This window comes from Brassica napus, chromosome C7 (assembly GCF_020379485.1).
Source record: "Brassica napus cultivar Da-Ae chromosome C7, Da-Ae, whole genome shotgun sequence".
Classification (NCBI taxonomy): domain Eukaryota; kingdom Viridiplantae; phylum Streptophyta; class Magnoliopsida; order Brassicales; family Brassicaceae; genus Brassica; species Brassica napus.
In genome coordinates this window covers 36,030,070-36,049,732 of record NC_063450.1, presented here as the reverse complement: position 1 = coordinate 36,049,732, position 19,663 = coordinate 36,030,070, and the positions used below count along the sequence as shown (strand labels likewise).

Genomic DNA, 19,663 nt, shown 5'->3' with positions numbered 1-19,663 from the left:
TTATTTTTAAGATTTTAATATTCATTATATGCTTAAAATTTTTCAAATTCTATAAAACAAAATAATATATTACATATAATATATGTAAAAATACCTAAAATTAACATATAAATTGGTTTGATTTGAATATTTGGATAGAAAATCAATAGATATTTCAAGTATTTTGGTGTTTTGAATATATTTTAGCTATTTTAGACATTTACTTTTGACTATTTATGTATATTTTCAAGTATTTTAGACAACTTTAAAGTATCTTATATATTTTGGATGTTTTTAATATTTATTAAATCTAAAAATAAATAATATATTTAGGTATATAAATATATTTCGGTTATATTTGGGTACCCGAGATATTTCGGTTCGGGTTGGGTTCGGTTTCGGTTCTTTAGATACCAAAATTTTGAATCTGTTCGGATATTTAATCAATTTCGATTCGGATTCGGTATTACTTTTTCAGATCAGTTCGGTTCTTCGGATCCGGGTTTTTTGCCCAACCTAATCACACCCTTAATGGTTTTCTATATTCAAAACGATCTTGACGAATTACTACCCGTAAAGAATACTGGTCAAAAACACATATCACTTCCAAATATCCTCACCCCTTCCTCCTCCACCCCACCCCAAAAAGAAACTTTGATGATGTCATGTAATCTTAAAACTAAATTTTGATCTGCACGTCTTTGCAGATATTTTCTCATTTTATAAATATATTTGATATTATTAATGTTTATATTTTTTATTCATCATTATTAATATATAGTGGTATGCTTAATGCATTTTACTTTGTTATTAATTTTTATTGAAATAATCAAATCGATAACCTTTTTTAAAATATGTTGTTTCTTTAACTTATACATTTTACTATAATACATTTTTTAAATTTATTTATTTATATTATAGAAAATAAATATGTTTAAGATAATCTAGATTTACATGTTGTGTTTAACAAAATATATTTTAACATATATTATTTTATTATTTTACGAGATTAATAAGTAAAAACATTGTTTTGTTTAAATAATATAACATTATTATTTTAGTAAATTTTATACATAGTAGCATCTATCATATTATTTTAGTAAATTTTATTGATATATGATATTTTTGAATGTTATGATATTAAGTTTTATTTTTATTTTAAATTAACATTTCATAATATTAGATTGCTTTAATTTTTACAACATATATAGTTTATTTTTCCATGGTGCATTTCAAAACGTTATTCTTTATTATCTATGATTTTATATTTTGTAAAATTTGAATTATTATCATTTTGAGTTTGAATATTTATTTTCAAAATTTTATATTTTATCAAGAAAAATTTGAAAAATACATTACTATTTTTAAGTTTGGAAAATTACATGAATTTGAATTTGTTTTTGTTACTATATTAATATATTATTTTACAAAAAATATTTTAATTTTTGGTAATATTTATTAAATTTTTCTCAACAGATTTTGTTATAATTAAAAAATTATAATTTAAAATTATTTTTTGTTAATATTTTAAATAAATTACTAAAATTTCATAGTTTTCTAATAACATATTTTCAAATAGTATATGAACTAAAGATAATATATAGTTGAGAGTTTCAAAATAAATAAAAAGATAATATAATTGTAGATATAAAAGTTTAGCCTCTGTTAATAAATTTATTTTGGTATAAAAATGTTATATAGTTTATTACTTTTAGTTCATTTTAATGATGAGTGATAATTTATTTAAATGAAAAAATTTAAAAAATAAAATTTGTTAATTTACCTATTTATTATGATTTTTCATATTTCATTCATATAACATTTCTATTTTTATATAATACATAATATAATTATAGAATTTATTAAAAAAATAGTATATCATTTTTATTTGGGCAAATCTCTAAAATAGTACATTTCTAAGTTTATATCACAAAAATAGCACTCAAAAACTAAAATGACCAAAATAGCATTTTATCTTTTGAAAATTTTAAATTTTTTTATTTTTCAAAATTTGAAATTTTATCCCCAAAACCTCACTTCTCAAATCTAAACTCTAAAACTTAAACTCTAAACCCTAAACCCTAAACTATAAACCCTAAACCCCACCCCTTGAATGCTATTTTTGTGACTTTTGGCCTTGAGTGATAGTTTGGGAACAAAAACTTGATTTAGTGTTATTTTGGTCTTTTTCTCTTTTTTTTTTCTTGTTTTATAATAAAATTTTAGTTAGCATTGATTTATAATAATATTATATTACTAATTATGAAATTAATTAATATTTTATTTTATAAAAATATTTAAATTTTAATTAAGATTTTGTTAGATTCGTTCTAAACAGATTTTTTGTAATTAAAAAAAATTCAAATTTATAGTTAGTTTAATATTAATGTAAATAATCAAATATGTCACATTAATTAATTCTTTAAGTGGTTCTACTATTACTTGTTAATAGTAGGTAAAAATAGGAATTTAAATTAATAGATTAGATTATGATGAAATGATGAAATATCAACTAATCACTATTTCGATAAAACCAAACTACTAAATTAAATGAAGGGAAATCTGTTTTTTTAGAGCAAAAAAATGGTAACTATGTCCCTTTAGACTAATTTATACTACTTTATGTCCTATTAGACTAATTTTTTCCAAAATGGCAGTAATGCCCTTAAAATTGCATTTTTTTTAAAAGATATATATTGAGTTCGACGAGGGGGATCGATCGATCCCACTTTACAAGTTATAGTGGATCGATCGATCCCGATCATTATTCAGAACAAAAAAAACGCGAAATATATATTGATCGACCTGGTCCATTTCACTCGATCGGCGAAGGTCGATTTACACAGATCAACCGATCTGTAAGAATAGATCGATCGATCCCGTGCAGAGGAAAGAATCCCAAATCGTTTTTTTTTTTTTTTAAATCGATTTTTTTTTTAAATATAAAAGTGAATATTCTCAAATATTTTGTTTCCATATTTTTAGGAACTGATTTCTTATCCGTAGAATACAACTAATATGTAGAAATCAGTTTCTACAGTTTTTTAGAATTATAGTAATGTTTAGAATTTGATTTCTACATGTTTTAGATTTATTGTAAATCTGTAGAAGTCGGTTTCTACATGTTTTAGAATTAGATTAATGTGTAGATTTCGATTTCTAAGAATTTTAGAATGGTAGGTTAAGCGCGGAATATGTATCCTACATATTTGTAGAATACTCCTATTTACGTAAATCACGTATTCTAAACATTGTAGATTCAATGAAAAAAGTAGATTTCGTTTTCTACTTCGTAGAATGTCATTTCTACTTTTTTTAGAACATAATCTGAAATTTATAATTTTAACTTTTTTATAACTGGAAAATATACCATTAAGTTCATATAGGTATTTTAACAAATGTTACTATTTTTCCAAAATTTTTTTGTTTGTAAAACTATTTATTAAAATTATTTTCATAAATATTAAAGGGTATTATAGAAAAATATGACACAAAATATAGATTAGTCTAAAGGGACATAGTTACTATTTTTTTGCTCTAAAAAACAGTTTTCCCTTAAATGAATTACTGAAATATATTAATATGAAAACGTATAATTGGCAAATTTAGCAACTGGTTTTGATACTATACCCCGAATGGATGTAATTTTTTAAAAAAATATCTGAATATAAATTAGGTGGACCTGATCATAACAGCTATACTTATGTAAGTTTATCTGTATAGCGATTTTAGTAAGAGAGTATAAATTTGGGAAAATAGTCTATTCCTTTATGAATTAGTTGTTCCCGGTTTTTTCACACACAAACTTTGAAGTCATGCCAAAAACCACATGAATAATAGAAAAATTGCTTATTCCCCTATGAACTAGTTGTTCCTGGTTTTTTCACACATGAACTTTTAAATCATGCCAAAAACCATATGAAAAATTCTATTTTTTAAATTATATACACAAACTATCGATTTTAAACTAATTCCCCTAAAACCGCATGTTATTTAAAAGTTAACTTGGTTTATGACAGATGAAGAGTCGGTTTAATTTGAGTTGATAAAAAATACTACGTCGTCTTTTTTTTTTGTCAATTGCTCATTTTTCTTCGTAAATCGTTTTATTTTTCGTCATCAATTGGAGATATTGCACCGATTTTATAGTTCCTTGTGGCAATATGGAGATTGGTAAACTAGTAGTTGTTGCTCTTCTTTCTTTATGCATCATGTAAAACGTTTTATTCTTCTGCAGAATAATAAATTTTATCCCCAATCGATGATGAAGAGTAAAACGATTTCTGAAGAAAAAAACAGTTGACTAAAGAAGAAGAAAAAAGAATAAATTAGCTCTCCACCTGTCATAAATCAAGTTAACGTTTAAATAACATTGTTTACGGTTTCATAGGAATTAGTTTAAAATCGATAGTTTATGTATGTAATTTAAAAAATAGATTTGTTCACGTGGTTTTCGGCATGGATTAAAAGTTTGTGTGTGAAAAAACTAGAAACAGATAGTTCATAGAAAAATAAGTCATTTTCTCATTGTTCATGTAGTTTTAGCATGGCTTTAAATTTCGTTTGCGTAAAAACTAGGAACAATTAGTTTATATAGGAATATGACATTTTCTCCTATAAATTTAACCCAAATTTGAAGCAAATAAAAATACTAAAGCATCTGAGCAAATAAGAAAGTGACGTGACATTATTACATGTAACCATGAAGTTAAAAAGGATAGAGATGAAAAAAAGAACCAAGCAAGTGGACCCGTGAAAACGGCCGTCAACGGAAGCAGACTCAGGGCCTACCGTTTAGATCTATGAAAATAGGACACGTGTTTACATGAATTGTGGAGACCACAAATTGAACGGCGTTCAGTTAATGAAAGCTATACCGTTGAAGGGTGGGACCATTTACACGTGGAGGCATCATGTGCTGTCAGTTCGAGTTTGCCGAAGGGTACGAATACATCTTTAATAAATTCTATTTTTTAACAGCTGATAATGAAACAGGCCGTTATTAACGGCGTTAAGCAAAGAACGGACCCTCTTTTTTTTTAAAAACATTTCTCATGAATGATTTGACACTGACGTACGCGGCCGTTTTGCTTAAAACCGGGTTTTAATGTCGCACGATGGGTTCTAAGTCCGGTTTAATGTTGAGTATTGCGAAAAGTTACTTAATCTAATGTTCGCGGTAAAAATTTGCATTCAACACTTCAACATTCCCTATTAATATAAAGTTCCCATCTTGATACTATTTTTTTTTTATAGTTTTGGTGTGATCCCAAAAACTTTCTAAACCCAAGAATTAATCGCCAAGAAGTCCATAGAAATCTAGATTTTTTTGTCAGTTAAACCGTCTATGAGTGGCAAAGAAGAATCGAACATAGAGCGGAAGTTTCAGCTATAACTCTTTTACCACCGGGCCAAAACCACTTGGTTAACTTGATACTAATTTATATAGTTGAAACTTAAAACAAACAAACTTCATAGATTAAATAATTGCATGTATATGTAGATATTAAAATCATTTAAAGTATATTTTTGTTATTTTTGATTCTAAAATAGAACTATATAAACGAAATGAAGTTTACTCCAATATATTTTTTTAAAATAACAATTTCTAATTATAGAGTAAGAATAGAGAATTGCTATTTCTTCTTCTATTTATAGAGAAAATAGAAAATTTTAGTAAAAATAGAATTGGACTAGAGTAAATTTATTTATTGAAACAATTATAAGAATAGGTTAGAGATGTTTAAATTAAATAGTTCCGGTAAAAAAGCTAGATAGCTTCTTGTTGTTTTCGTAAGTATTATATTTAGACTAACAGTAATGGTAGATTAGCATGTTCACAACTAAAATAAAAAAAATATGTCTACTTGGAACTTTTCATGTAAGAAATAGCTCAGACAAGTGGTAGTTATTTTAACTATACGCATTTTAGAAATTAGAGAATAATTATAGGCCTAGTTCACTTCAAAGGTTAAAAACGACTCGAAAATTGAAACACCTAGGTCTGATGACTTCCCAAAACCCAACTGCAGAATCTTTTTTAGAGATATAAATTTCTATAATTACTGGATATATATATGTATGTACATTAGTACTATTGCTTAGAGTTTATGTGAATTATAACAAAAAATTACTATGATCTTTTTCTGATCGCACGCATTTGTAGATTGATATTTCCGATGGCTGGGGTTAGCAAAATTGCAGTAAAAAGTAACAAAAGAAATCTATTAAATTCATTATTATGGAGTTTAAAAATACTCCTACTAAGTTTGTAGCTTTTTTTTTTTTTTTTGAACACCATAATAATGAGTTTGTAGCTTTTCTTGTTCAAAACCTGTCTCTGTGTGTTGTTTTAGTATTTTTTTTTTAACCCCAAGACATGGTTGGTCGAGTTACCACTACCGTCGAACCTGGGAACTTAAACAGTGTATCATGAACTCAGTTCAGCTTTTTTAATCATCCACTGGAAAAGCATCTTCAGTTCTCCATCAAAAGAATCAACTAAAAAGCCCTAAATCTGTATTATAAAGTTTTTACTAAAGGTTAATGATTCTCAGTCTTCTTACTTACTTTTGAACACTATAAAAAATATCGATTTAAATACAACAACGTAGTACATCCACGAAATTTTTACTAGTCTATTAGATCTTGTGACTTAAATTTGACATCCGAGCTACCAATGACAGCATAAATGAAAGTAACTAATCTTCTTCAAAAATGGAGTTAAACTGAAGTAAATTTATTTATCTGTGACACCGTTTATGTTTATTTTACCTAACTATGTTAAAGTTATGCTGTACTACAAAGTTAAATATTTGTATATTCTCAACCTTATCGGTTTCGAGGTGTAGATGTTGGCCCTCCTCTGGTACATGATTCATCGGCTGTCGAGCCCATCAGCACCACTATTTTATTTCTTTAAATAAATATCTTCAATTTCTCAGGTAAATAAAATGGCAAATCTCCAGAATAGCACATTTCTAAGTTTATATCACAAAAATAGCACTCAAAAACTAAAATGACCAAAATAACACTTTTCTAAGTTTATCCTTTGAAAATTTTAATTTTTTTATTTTTCAAAATTTGAAATCTTAAACCAAAATCTCATTTCTCAACTCTAAACCCTAAACCCTAAACTCTAAACTCTAAACCATAAATTTTAAACCCTAAACCCTAAACCCTAAACCCTAAACTCTAAACCCTAAACTCTAAACCTTAAACCCTAAACCCGAAACCCTAAATCCTAAACCCCACCCTTTAACTCTAAACCCTAAGTTTGTGACTTTTGATAAAACATTAAGTGCTATTTTTGTGACTTTTGACCTTGAATGCTAGTTTAGAAACAAAAACTTGATTTAGTGCTATTTTTGTCTTTTTCTCTAAATAAAAATGTACATCAATTACTTTTAGTATTATTGTTAATTCGTATGATCATTGAAGTGGTAGTCGCAGTGAAAAACAAAGCAATCCCCACCCAATGCTCGATTGCTTAAGATTCTTCACCTTATTAGTCACATGCTCCTCTTCTTCCTCCCCCAAAAAAACTCAAAAAGCAAACCCTAGATCCAAGACCACAACCCAAAACCAGACCGATCTGAGAGATTAACTATCTAACCAGATCAGAAATGAAGAGAGATCTTCATCAGTTCCAAGGTCCCAACCACGGGACATCAATCGCCGGTTCTTCCACTTCTTCCCCGGCGGTTTTTGGTAAAGACAAGATGATGATGGTTAAGGAAGAAGAAGACGACGAGCTTCTAGGAGTCTTGGGTTACAAGGTCAGGTCGTCGGAGATGGCTGAGGTTGCGTTGAAACTCGAGCAGCTTGAGACAATGATGGGTAATGTTCAAGAAGACGGTTTAGCTCATCTCGCGACGGATACTGTTCATTACAACCCTGCTGAGCTCTACTCTTGGCTTGATAACATGCTCACGGAGCTTAACCCACCCGCTGCGTCCGGGTCTAGTGGTGTGAATCAGATTCTTCCTTCCCCGGAGGTTAATAATAACTCGTTCTTCGCCGGAGGCGGCGATTACGACCTCAAAGCTATTCCCGGAAGCGCGATTTGCAGGGGATCTAATCAGTTCGCCGTCGATTCGTTGAATAATAAACGGTTGAAACCATGCTCGAGCCCTGATTCGATGGTTACATCTCCATCACCTGCTGGAGTTATAGGAACGACGGTTACCACAACAACCGCGAGCGAGTCAACTCGTCCTTTAATCCTGGTCGACTCGCAGGACAACGGCGTGCGTCTAGTCCACGCGCTTATGGCCTGTGCGGAAGCCGTGCAGAGCAGCAACTTGACTCTAGCGGAGGCTCTCGTTAAGCAGATTGGGTTCTTGGCCGTGTCTCAAGCCGGAGCCATGAGGAAGGTCGCCACGTACTTCGCCGAAGCTCTCGCGCGGCGGATCTACCGCCTCTCTCCGCCGCAGACTCAGATTGACCATTCTCTCTCCGATACTCTCCAGATGCACTTCTACGAGACGTGCCCTTACCTCAAGTTCGCTCACTTCACGGCGAATCAAGCCATCCTCGAGGCTTTCGAAGGGAAGAAGAGAGTCCACGTCATCGATTTCTCGATGAACCAAGGGCTTCAGTGGCCCGCGCTTATGCAAGCCCTCGCGTTGAGAGAAGGAGGTCCTCCGAGTTTCAGGTTAACCGGAATTGGTCCTCCCGCGGCGGATAACTCCGATCATCTCCACGAAGTTGGATGTAAGTTGGCTCAGCTCGCAGAGGCGATTCACGTCGAGTTTGAGTACCGTGGCTTTGTTGCTAACAGCTTAGCCGATCTCGACGCGTCGATGCTTGAGCTTAGACCGAGCGAAACCGAATCTGTGGCGGTTAACTCCGTTTTCGAGCTCCACAAGCTCCTAGGCCGTCCCGGTGGGATAGAGAAAGTCTTCGGCGTTGTGAAACAGATTAAACCGGTGATTTTCACGGTGGTTGAGCAAGAATCGAATCATAACGGTCCGGTTTTCTTAGACCGGTTTACTGAATCGCTGCATTACTATTCGACCTTGTTTGATTCCTTGGAAGGAGCTCCGAGTAGCCAAGACAAAGTCATGTCGGAAGTTTACTTAGGGAAACAGATTTGCAATCTGGTGGCTTGCGAAGGTCCGGACCGTGTCGAGAGACATGAGACGCTGAGTCAATGGTCGAACCGGTTCGGTTCGTCCGGTTTTGCGCCGGCGCATCTCGGGTCTAACGCGTTTAAGCAAGCGAGTACGCTTTTGGCTTTGTTTAATGGAGGCGAAGGTTATCGTGTGGAGGAGAATAATGGGTGTTTGATGTTGAGCTGGCACACACGACCGCTCATAACAACCTCCGCTTGGAAGCTCTCGGCGGTGCACTGAGTTGGCTCGATGTCGACGATGGTGGTATTGGTGATTTGAGTCGAAGTCGACTGTGGTTGTGTGGTGAGTTGACTCGCAGCCGACGGTGTTGGTAAGGTGGAGTTAGCTCGGTTATTTGGGCTTAAATCAGTGGACCGGTGATGACATATGTTCGGACCAGACCCAAGCCGACCTGGATCGAACCGTTTTACCTTTTATTTATTTAATTTCACCTGTTTAAAATTTTAAATCGTTTTGTTAGGTCATTTTTAATATATGCTTTTTTGGGGATAAGTCAATATGCAGAGTGTGTATTTACTAAATATTATATATTTTATAATAATCCTTTTTTCCTTTTTTTTTTTTAAAAAAAATCCATTTTATTCATGCTCAAGCTATCACAACTAAAAGCAAGTGGAACCAAAGCGGCATCATACTGCAAGCTTCTAAGACTCCTACGCTACAAAAAAAGTTCGCCAAGCTGCAAGAATAGAGAGATGACCCGGAGTAACAACCTGTCTACGAGCCAAATGGTCCAACCTGAGTTTTATTGTTTGCTGAGTCTCTGCTATCAGAGTGCCTGGAGGCTTCTCCACAGCTGAGTGAATGCGCGTATTCTTCTCCTTCCAGATCAGATACAAAATCGCTTGATGAATTAGTCTGATAATCAAAGTCACATTACCGTCTCTCGCTGGAGCTTTCAGCCAAACCAACACCTTTTCAAACCCCCGCGGAGGAGTCAGCTGCAACCTAGATATAAAGAAGGACCAGATCTGGCTACTGTACCCACAATCAAATAACAAGTGTTGTCTGTTCTCGTCAAACCCTGAACAAAGAACACACCTCGAAGGAACATACAATCCCCAACTTAAAAATCTGTTTCTAGTAACCATTCTGTCTCTAGCTGCAATCCAAGTAATGAAAGCATGCTTCGGTATTCTTCCTGCAAACCACACTGCCTTATGCCATGGGATTTACGTCAGATAAGGGTGCAGCTCTCTCCATGTTTCGCTGGCTGAGAAACGCCCGTTTCCCCGACCAATCTGCGGATACCAAGCATATCTATCATCCACTTCAGAGCTCAAAATTTCCTGCGCATTAGGCAGACATGCCCTCACTAGGGAAATTATAGGACTCCTGCTTCTACTTCGATCTAGCCTCCATCCTTCATTTGTTAAAGCATCAGTAACCACTGCATCATCAATACTCAGGCCAATAATTAGAGGTCCCCTCTCCCCCACCAACTCGATAAAGGGTCCAGCTGAGGTCCAATTATCAAACCAAAAGCTAGCAGAGCTGCCAGAACCCACTTCACAAATCACCATAGGTCTCGCCAGAGGTCTCAACTTACATATAGCTCTCCATATCCAACTTCCTCTATGAATAGGATTCAACACCCAAAAATTATCATTCCTAACCAAGTGCCTGCGCACCCACAAAACCCACAAAGAGCCTCCAGCTGTGAACATAAGCCAGATTAGCTTCAGACCCAACACTTTGTTCCAGTCCGCTAATCTCTTTAGACCCAAACCTTCCACTTCCTTTGGCGTGCAGACTGAGTCCTAGGCAATCTTAGCCCCTCTGGCCGAGTTTGGTGCAACATTCCACAGAAAAGCTCCACACATACGCTCCAGAATACTCACACACTCTGAGGGAATGATGAACATAGACGCCCAGAATGAGATCGTCGAATAGATCACCCCTTGGATAAGCTGAAACCTACCCACAAAGGACATATGTTTAACTGTCCAAGAGCTGAATCTCGCAGCAATTTTATCCAACAAAGGCTGGAAATCCGACCGAGTCATTTTCTTAGGAGACAAAGGAACACCCAGGTATCGCAGCGGAAGAGCCCCTTGTACAATCCCCATCTCAGCTGCCAGATCACGACATCTACTCAGACTACCTCCATCGAGTAGCAACTCAGATTTTTGTCTGTTGATTCTCAGCCCTGACACCAAACGAAACTCCTATAGGATGCTCAGAGTACCCCTTAGAGAATCTGCTGAGCCGTCGAAGAAAATCAGAACATCATCCGCAAAACTCAAATGTGTGATCAATGGTGATTCACACTCCGGGTGCAAACGAAAAGTACCATCCAAAGCACCTTTATATAGCATCTTAGACAACACATCCATCGCTATGACAAACAGCAGAGACGAGATAGGATCCTCATGTCTAAGACCCTTCTTCCTCGGGAAGAACCCCTGAAGTTCTCCATTGATGGCAATGCTATAAGAGGGAGTGGTTACGCATTCTTTGATCCACTCAATAAACTTACTAGGCAAATCAAAGGCGCTCAGAACCTTGAAAAGAAAGTCCCAGCTAAGGTTGTCGTAAGCTTTAGAGATGTCTATCTTCAGGCAACCCCTTGTTGTTGGACCTTGAGCGTTGAAGTCTTTAACTAACTCAGTAGCAAGCATGACATTCTCACATAGCAGCATTTCCTGAATAAAGCCAACCTGATTTCTTTGCACTATCTCAGAGAGACAAAGCTTCAGTTTCCTCTTAATGAGTCTAGCCATTACCTTGTAGACTGTTGAACATAAGGAGATCGGGCGAAATTGGTTAAGACGATCCGCACCTATCTCCTTAGGAATGAGGGAAATCGTTGTGGTATTGAACTGTCTCAGCAAACGACCACCAGTAAAGAACTCTCTTATTGCCTCAATTGTATCCTTACCAACAACTTCCCAAGCCTCCCAAAAGAATTCTGCCGAATATCCGTCAGGGCCTGGAGCTTTATTCTTTGGCATTGCAAACAAGACTTCTTTAATCTCATCCTCCGTCGGAATGCATATCAATTTGTCGGATATCTCCTGTGAACACCAATATGCAAGCAGACCTCTCAGCTCCACCTTAAAAATCTCCTCCAAATTCCCATCTACAGACCCCAAGAGGTTTTGAAAATATGCCACCACCATCTCCTTAATCTGGGCTTGATTAAAAACCCTGTTATTCCCTCCATCCATCAAATAACTGATACAATTCCTCATTTGATGAGCAATCACCGCTTTGAAGAAGAACATTGTGTTAGCATCCCCGCAATCTAACCATGTTATTCTCGCATTTCTGCTGAAAAAGATCTCATGGGCTGCTTCAAAGAATTGCCAGTTTTTCCTAGCAACAAACTCTTGTCGGAACAAAGAATTTGAGGGCGCCGTTACCATTTGGAGCTGGATCGCTTTCAATGCCTCTAGAGCTTCTTTCGCTTTCTGCTAGATATTGCCAAAGCCCTCCTTATTCAATCTTCTACAAGTTGCTTTGGTTTTCTTCAATCTCTGGCCAAGCGAGAAAAGCTTGGAGCCTACCGGAATATCCTCTTCCCAGGTCTTAAGAATCTCCACGAGGAACCTAGGATGGGAGGAAAGGAAAGAGAAGTACTTGAAACTGCATTTCCTGGCCGAAGACAATTCAGAGAAAGACACCACTGCTGGAGAGTGATCAGAATCTCCCGGCGCTTTAAACACACTCACAACTTCTGGGTATCTATCCCTTCAAAGCTCACTGCACAGGACCCTGTCAAGCTTCCTCAAGATTGGATCCTCTGGACGCATATTAGACCAGGAAAAGAAGGTGCCTCTGATATCCATATTTGTCAAGTTGCTTTCTTCCAAACACTGCCGGAACTCTTCCATACCTCTGACCGGAAGATCATAAGGTAGCAAAGAAAAATGTTCCTCCGCCGTTAGTATCTGATTAAAGTCACCAAGCACTACTAGGGGTGAAGCTGCTACCAACAGATTATTAGCAATAGTGACTAACTCCCTCCACAAACTCCTCCTCTCAGCTTCCGTATTATGCGCATACACAAAGGCCACCGTACACTCCGTACCAGAAGCTGGATCGATCACTCCACAAAGAATCAACTGATCCGTTTTCAAATAGACCACAACTGACAAAGACGGGTTCCACACAAGCCAAATTCTCCCTCCTGCAGCCTCTGAATAATTATTATCAAACCTCCAACCATGAGCCACCGCTCCCAAAACACTAAGAAAGTTCTCTTCCTGCACATGAGTCTCTAAAAAAGCTCCCACTGACGAGCCCAGACTCTGAAGCCAACTACAAACTACCCTTTGTCGACCAACTCCATTAATATCTCTAATGTTCCAACTAAAAATCTTCATATATACACAGTTGAATACGATATTCCCGACCGATCAAGCTTCAAGCTTCCTCCCGGTGGAGAAAACTCGATCAAGAAGCCTCGCTGATTTAGGAGGCTTTCCCACTGCTCCCGAAGCTTCCCAAAGTTTATGCTGTCTCAGCGCTCTTTGAAAATTCTTCGAGTGCTTAGTGAGCCACATAGACTTTTCCTCCTCCTGAACATACATCTCGTTCTGACTCTCCTTCGAACCCTGAACCAAATCCTCCACTTCTTCCCCACTAATCTCCCCTTCCTCCAACTGAGAACCTTCCTCAACTGAACCCGCAACCGGAGATGACTCCACCACCGTCGAGTCCTTCTCCCGAATCAACGATGCGGAGTCCTGCACCTTCACATCTAGAGCATTTTTTGACTCTACTACCTCCACTCTCACACTATCTTCCGGAGGGGAACTTAACGCTCTAGCTCTAGCTCGCGCTCTGGACCTGGACCTCTTGCGGGGCCTAGACTTAGCCTTACTCTTATGCTCCTGACCAACCTCATCCTTCGATGCACTTGCTTCTTTCTCCCCTTCCTGGGACTCATTTGCTAGCGAAACCTCTGAGCCAGACTTCACAACACTGATCACCTTCCCTTTCTTCTAACTCTTCAACCTCTGCCGTGGAGCTTTGTTACACCGGTTCATCAAATGACCGAACTTTCCACAATTCAGACACTTAGGAGGGAGACTAGGGTACTCCACATTGACTCTAACTGAGTTCCCTTGGGTATCTCTGACTTCTACAACCTCCGGAGGAGTTTTTGAGAGATCAATCTCCACCTTGACCTTAGTATCACCGAAGTGGTAGGGGTCTAGACGAGACTTCTCAGTGTGAAGTGGATCTCCTACACCGCTAGCAACTACGCTGATACCATCCAAAGAGTATAACTGAGGAGGGACGTTCTTCAGAACTACCCACGTCGGCGCAAAGATCAACTCCTGAGCAGCCAGATTCCCATCAGCTGTCCAAGGATAAACCGAGAAGGCACACCTATCAGCCTGCCAGTAACCCACTTGCAACACCCATTCTCTAGTCTGCACAGAGGGGATGTAAATCAAGACGCAGGTATCAGAGACCGTTCAGACAGTACTACTACCGAACTTTCCTCAAACAGGGTTCAAATCGGTAATAATCTTTGATGCAGAAGGACGACGACCATGAAAGTGAGCCACCACATGGTCTTTCCAAAGTTCTGAGGTTCTGAGAAGCACAAACTCCGGCGCTTGGACTACCGGCGTCTCGGCCTCTAAAAACGACGGATCTGAGAGCTTACGGAGATTCCTTAGGGACGATTTGAACCTCGCCTCGTACGAGGGAACCTTCGCGGCTGGAATCGACGCTGGAATCGAAGGTGACTGGAGCTTCATCTCCAAATCGCGGTTAAGGAGCTGATTCTCGCGATTTGAGACTCTCGCTGGTGAGGCCCCTCCTGGATCAATAGGAGAGCTCGAAGAAGGAGCGGAGACAAGCATCGACATTGAGAGAGAGCGACGCGGGATGACTTCTCGCTAGCCGGCGTGAGGCAAACTAACGGCGGAGAGCTCCGGAAACCCTAAACGCCCAAATCGCACCTTCTAGGAAGTTCCCAGATATCCCAGATAACCAGCTCCATAATAAATCTAAGTTTGTTCACAATTTATTGGTAAAATAACAAAGTAAATGGCCGAAAAAATTATGTTAACTTCACAATGTGTGAACAGTAAATCAAAACTCCTATCTAGTGATATTAGATATTAATAAACTGTTAATGAGTTTTAAATGTAAAGTTGATAAAGAAAAAGGAATGAGAGCGAGATATATTTATTAATTACAAAGAGTGCTAACTACTAAGGGATACTTTCATAAAAAAAAACTTTTTGAAATTTTATTAATGTAGTGTTTCATGTAACGATTTTTTATTTTTTTTGCTTACATATGACTAATTTCTAATTGGCTCTGGTCGCAATACCGCATTTCATGTCTGTTCATTGAATATTTTTAACAACAATATTAATTTGATCTACAAAACAACAATTGGATCTTCCGCGCCAGGGCTATTTTCTTCAGAGAATCTCTGCACCAATATATATCTGCTCGTAAGAACTAATATTGGCGGAAATATAGAAGAATTAACTAGAGTATTTCGCCAATTTGGTATATATGGAAATCACTAAATGAAAAACTCTATAATGGTAGAGATTTTTCACCAGTGGATACAACAGATTTAGTATTAAAGGAGTGTAATGCATGGTTCCTGGCCAATGAAAAGACCGAACCAGGCAACAGTGCCACAGTACTCATACCAAAAAGCCCCCAGACCTACCTATATTTACTTGCCGGGTAAATGGATCATGGAAAAATGACAGAATCACTATTGGAGTAGGATACCTTTTACAACTCCAAGATGGATCAATAGATCTCAGCCTTCAAGGTTACCATAAGATAATTTTGTCACTACATACAGAGCTAAAGAGCTTAGTATGAGCATTGAAATGTTTATCTCACCATCAGCGGTTCTGCGGTTACTTTGTTACTGATTTCCAAGAATTAGTCAAAATGATCACAACACCAGAAGAATGACCAGCTTTTGCAGCTGAATTTACCGAGTTTAAATCTCTTTGGGCGTTTTATCAAAGCGGAAAAGTGGTTTATCAACCCAGATCTAGTAACATTCAAGCGGACTTCATTGCAAGGAATGCTCGAAATCATGTTTTCTCATATGTTAACACAGACACTAAAATCTCGTCATTCTCGGATTCGTAATGAGATCTTTCTTTGTACTCTTGTTGTGATAAAAAAAACAACAATTGAATCCGATGTTTTTAATCTTTTATAATGTAAAAACAATTTTTTTTGCATGGCTCTGTACCTTATTAACTTGTTTCTTTTTCTTTATATATATAAAGAATAAACAAACTATCGTACATAGACATACGGGATATATATTAAGATCTGTTTATGTGTTCTGCCTACATCTACATGTATCTTTTAGAAGTTGCTAAAAAAACATGTATCTTTTAGAAATCTAAAATCTGGTAGATACATAGTTTATGTTGAAAGTACATAATATTATATTAAACCGCCGGAACAATTGAAAAGATAAGACGTGATTATAATTATTTAAAATGTGACGACGCATTATGAGCTCGATGTTCTTAAAATATACTCAAAATGTTGCGAGTTGTTTAGCAAAAAAAAAAAATGTTGCGAGTTATTTTTGTTAGGTATATGATTAGTAAAGTAAGGCTCCAGAAATAAGTAAATGCCCACACGCCAGCCAGTTTCAAAAGGATCGAACCAACGCATATAATTATTTCAAAAAGTAGTTGCACAATAATCTTTTTTTTTTGAACAAAAGTTGCACAATTATCTTTATTAACGATGAATAATACTATAATAGCCGATATAACTTTCGCTGATGTTGTGTTATTAATCTTTTTTTTTTTTTTTTTTTTTTTTTTTTTGGGCAAGTTGTGTTATTAATCTTATCTTTTCAAAATACAATAATTTATTTCAGTTTGATACGAAGGAAGGTCCCACATGCATGAAATGTTTTTAACTACCAAGTTGCCAACTTGCATGTGTGCAAATTCTCTCTGACCCCCATCGAGTTCTCCTTTTCACAGTTTTTTCTTTCTTTCTTCTTCTATCACATCGAGTTCCAATATTATATTACAAATACAAGGTCTATATATTAATCGATCATTGTCCTCTCGAATTTTTTTTTTTTTTTTTTTTTTTTTGTTAACCGTGGGGATCCGGCGACCGAGGTCAACCGACTAATCCCACGAGGCCCGCAGTAGCCACGTAATTTTCACCCCATGAATTAGCAGGGAGGGCCCGGGTAGCCACATAGGGTTTCGAAGCCGGGTCCGTATTGGCAGGGAAACTGCCTCAAGACCAATAGCCCACCACCCCGTGGTTATTTAATCGCAGTACTTTATTATAATTTTAAATACGTCTAACCATATAGAAACATTGAATTTCTGCACTGCCTGCAAGATCCGATATTTTTTTTACAAATTTATAATAGTGCGAATCGAATTTGCATTTCCCATATTCTCTACTATTATTTTTGGCAGCTAACACAATGCTTTCTTGAACCCAAATCAAATCCCTTTACTAGTTTTAAAACTCAGGTATTATTTTGTCAGCTAAGAAAGTGTATTTGATTGTTAAATGTTAATTACTAATTTTCAGACTCAATACTGATAAAAGTATTCTTTATTGGTATAGCTTACTATTAAAACAGTGCATGATTAATGATTACATAAAAATAGTCGGACCGGACCTAAAGTATAACATAAAGTATAATTATTTTAGATAATCCCATTTATCTATTTCAAGATCGGTACACAATTATATATTTCTAGTTCTGTATAGCTTCCCTAGTTTACACTAAAATGACCGACTCTGCATTAAAAAGTTATATATATTCCTTTGTATCACGTCAGAATTGTATTTGGGAAAGTAGGCGGACCAGATTATATAATGCTAAGTCGTTTTCATTGTTTTACTTCGATTTATATATCAAACGAGGCACTGAAAATCAAACCGAAATTATATTACTCACCTTTATATTTATCAGTTTATTGTCAACTTTGATTTCTAACTTTTTGAGACCACGATATTATAAGGTTACATTTATACAAAAGTTTATAACATGGTGAGATGGCTTAATTACATGTGAACACATTCCAGGCTTTATATATCCCAAATTCCCAATAAACGTTATTTATTTTTAAGAATTTTTTTATCCTTACTCTTTAGTTTTCTCAGGATAAATATTTGTGTGTGACACTTAGCCGTTTTCTCTTCATTTCAATTTTGTTCACGATTTAAAATATGTTAAAAATAAAAAAAATTCACGATTTTGTTTTATAATTGTTTGAAACTGATTTAAAGCAAATTATTACTTTCGTTCTTCTCTCTATAGTTGAAAATTACATTCTTTCAGAATCCAATTAAACTTTTTTTAGTTTTTTTGTTAAAGGTAAATATTTTATGATCAATAATATTCTTTCTTTATTGTTTAACTTCAGTGTTTGGAAAACTATCAAAATACCATCATATTTTTCTAACTTTGACGACATGGTTCGTTCTGTAAGAGAGATGCTTTTTAGAGAATGTAAAACCTATAAATAGTTATGAAAAAGTTAAATTAAAAAGATAAGCAGTGAAGCAATAGTTAAATGAATTGAATGTGACATTCGATTTTTATCTACCTAATTCTGATTTATCCAATATCCGTACGGCTCTTTATTAGTAATTTTTTACTTTTTTCGGACGAACATATCCATTTAATAATAATTTCATTTATTACTTTTTCTTTTATCATATAGTTTTTGACCAAAATTAATTGGGTGTTTAATACGGTTATACAGTATTAGTCATCAATCCGTGTTGACAAAAAAAGTCATCAATCAGTGAGACTCAAAATAGTGTCATCAATAATTTTGACGTTGGAGAACAGCTCCTCTATTTGCAGACCTATCTGTTTGTCAATTTTTTATTCCCTTAGTTTTAGAATGATTCATGTTTTAGAAAAAAATTTTGTTTCTAAAAAGTTCATATTTACTTTTTCAATGTATGTCATTCATTTTTGATACACTAATAATATTCTCTCCGTTTCAGAAAGATGTATGTTTTAGATTTTTTTACATTTATTAAAAAAACATATCAGATTTTAGATACTAATCCATTATTTTATTTTAACAACTATTTCCCACAACTTTTAACCAATAATTTTTTTTATAAACACCATTATGTTTTTTTGAAGTTTACACTTTACAATTAATTTATGAATTGAAAATGTAAAACATATATCTTTCTGAAACAATTTTTTCTCTTCGAAAAAATATATATTTTTAAAACGGAGAGAATATTACTTTTTTTTGTCAACACACTAATAGTATTACTGAGAGCATCTCCAATAATAAGATCTAATAAGTACCTAATGATTTTAGAAAAATAAAAAAATACAAAATTAGAGGAAAAGGTATCCGTCAGTTCTAAAATCAGACTCTGAAAGATATTCATAGAAACCTCTTCCTCCGCTTGACAACATCCAGTTAGTTTGACTGTTTAATTTTAATTAAAATCTAGTTATTTACTTATAATATATTAAACTAATAATATTTGGATGTTAGGATTTTTTTCTAAGAAAATTTGATGGTTACCACTTTCGTATGGTACTATTATTCATCTTTATCACCACT

The 19,663-nt window shown here is 35.3% G+C and overlaps 2 protein-coding genes across 2 annotated transcripts; one reads left to right on the top strand and one right to left on the bottom strand.

Moving 5' to 3' along the window:
• The first annotated feature begins 7,324 nt into the window (after window positions 1-7,324).
• On the top strand, window positions 7,325-9,670 carry LOC106410463 (DELLA protein RGA1-like). Its single transcript, XM_048761861.1, has one exon. The coding sequence runs from the start codon at window positions 7,605-7,607 to the stop codon at window positions 9,333-9,335; it is 1,731 nt and encodes a 576-aa protein (XP_048617818.1). The 5' UTR covers window positions 7,325-7,604; the 3' UTR covers window positions 9,336-9,670.
• Window positions 9,671-13,477: 3,807 nt separating this feature from the next.
• LOC106408074 lies at window positions 13,478-14,938 on the bottom strand. Its single transcript, XM_048764204.1, has 3 exons — window positions 14,579-14,938; window positions 14,071-14,500; window positions 13,478-14,025 (listed from the first exon to the last, which is right to left on the bottom strand). The coding sequence occupies exons 1-3, from the start codon at window positions 14,936-14,938 to the stop codon at window positions 13,478-13,480; spliced, it is 1,338 nt and encodes a 445-aa protein (XP_048620161.1).
• Window positions 14,939-19,663: the final 4,725 nt, after the last annotated feature.

Excerpts from the sequence above, each read along its gene's own strand:
- LOC106410463 (XM_048761861.1), top strand. The coding sequence starts at position 7,605 with ATGAAGAGAGATCTTCATCAGTTCCAAGGTCCCAACCACGGGACATCA.
- LOC106408074 (XM_048764204.1), bottom strand. The coding sequence starts at position 14,938 with ATGCTTGTCTCCGCTCCTTCTTCGAGCTCTCCTATTGATCCAGGAGGG. Across the intron at positions 14,501-14,578 it reads TTATTACCGATTTGAACCCT|ACTAGAGAATGGGTGTTGCA; the intron begins GTTTGAGGAAAG and ends CCCTCTGTGCAG. Across the intron at positions 14,026-14,070 it reads TCCACGGCAGAGGTTGAAGA|AGGTTTCGCTAGCAAATGAG; the intron begins GTTAGAAGAAAG and ends AGTCTGGCTCAG.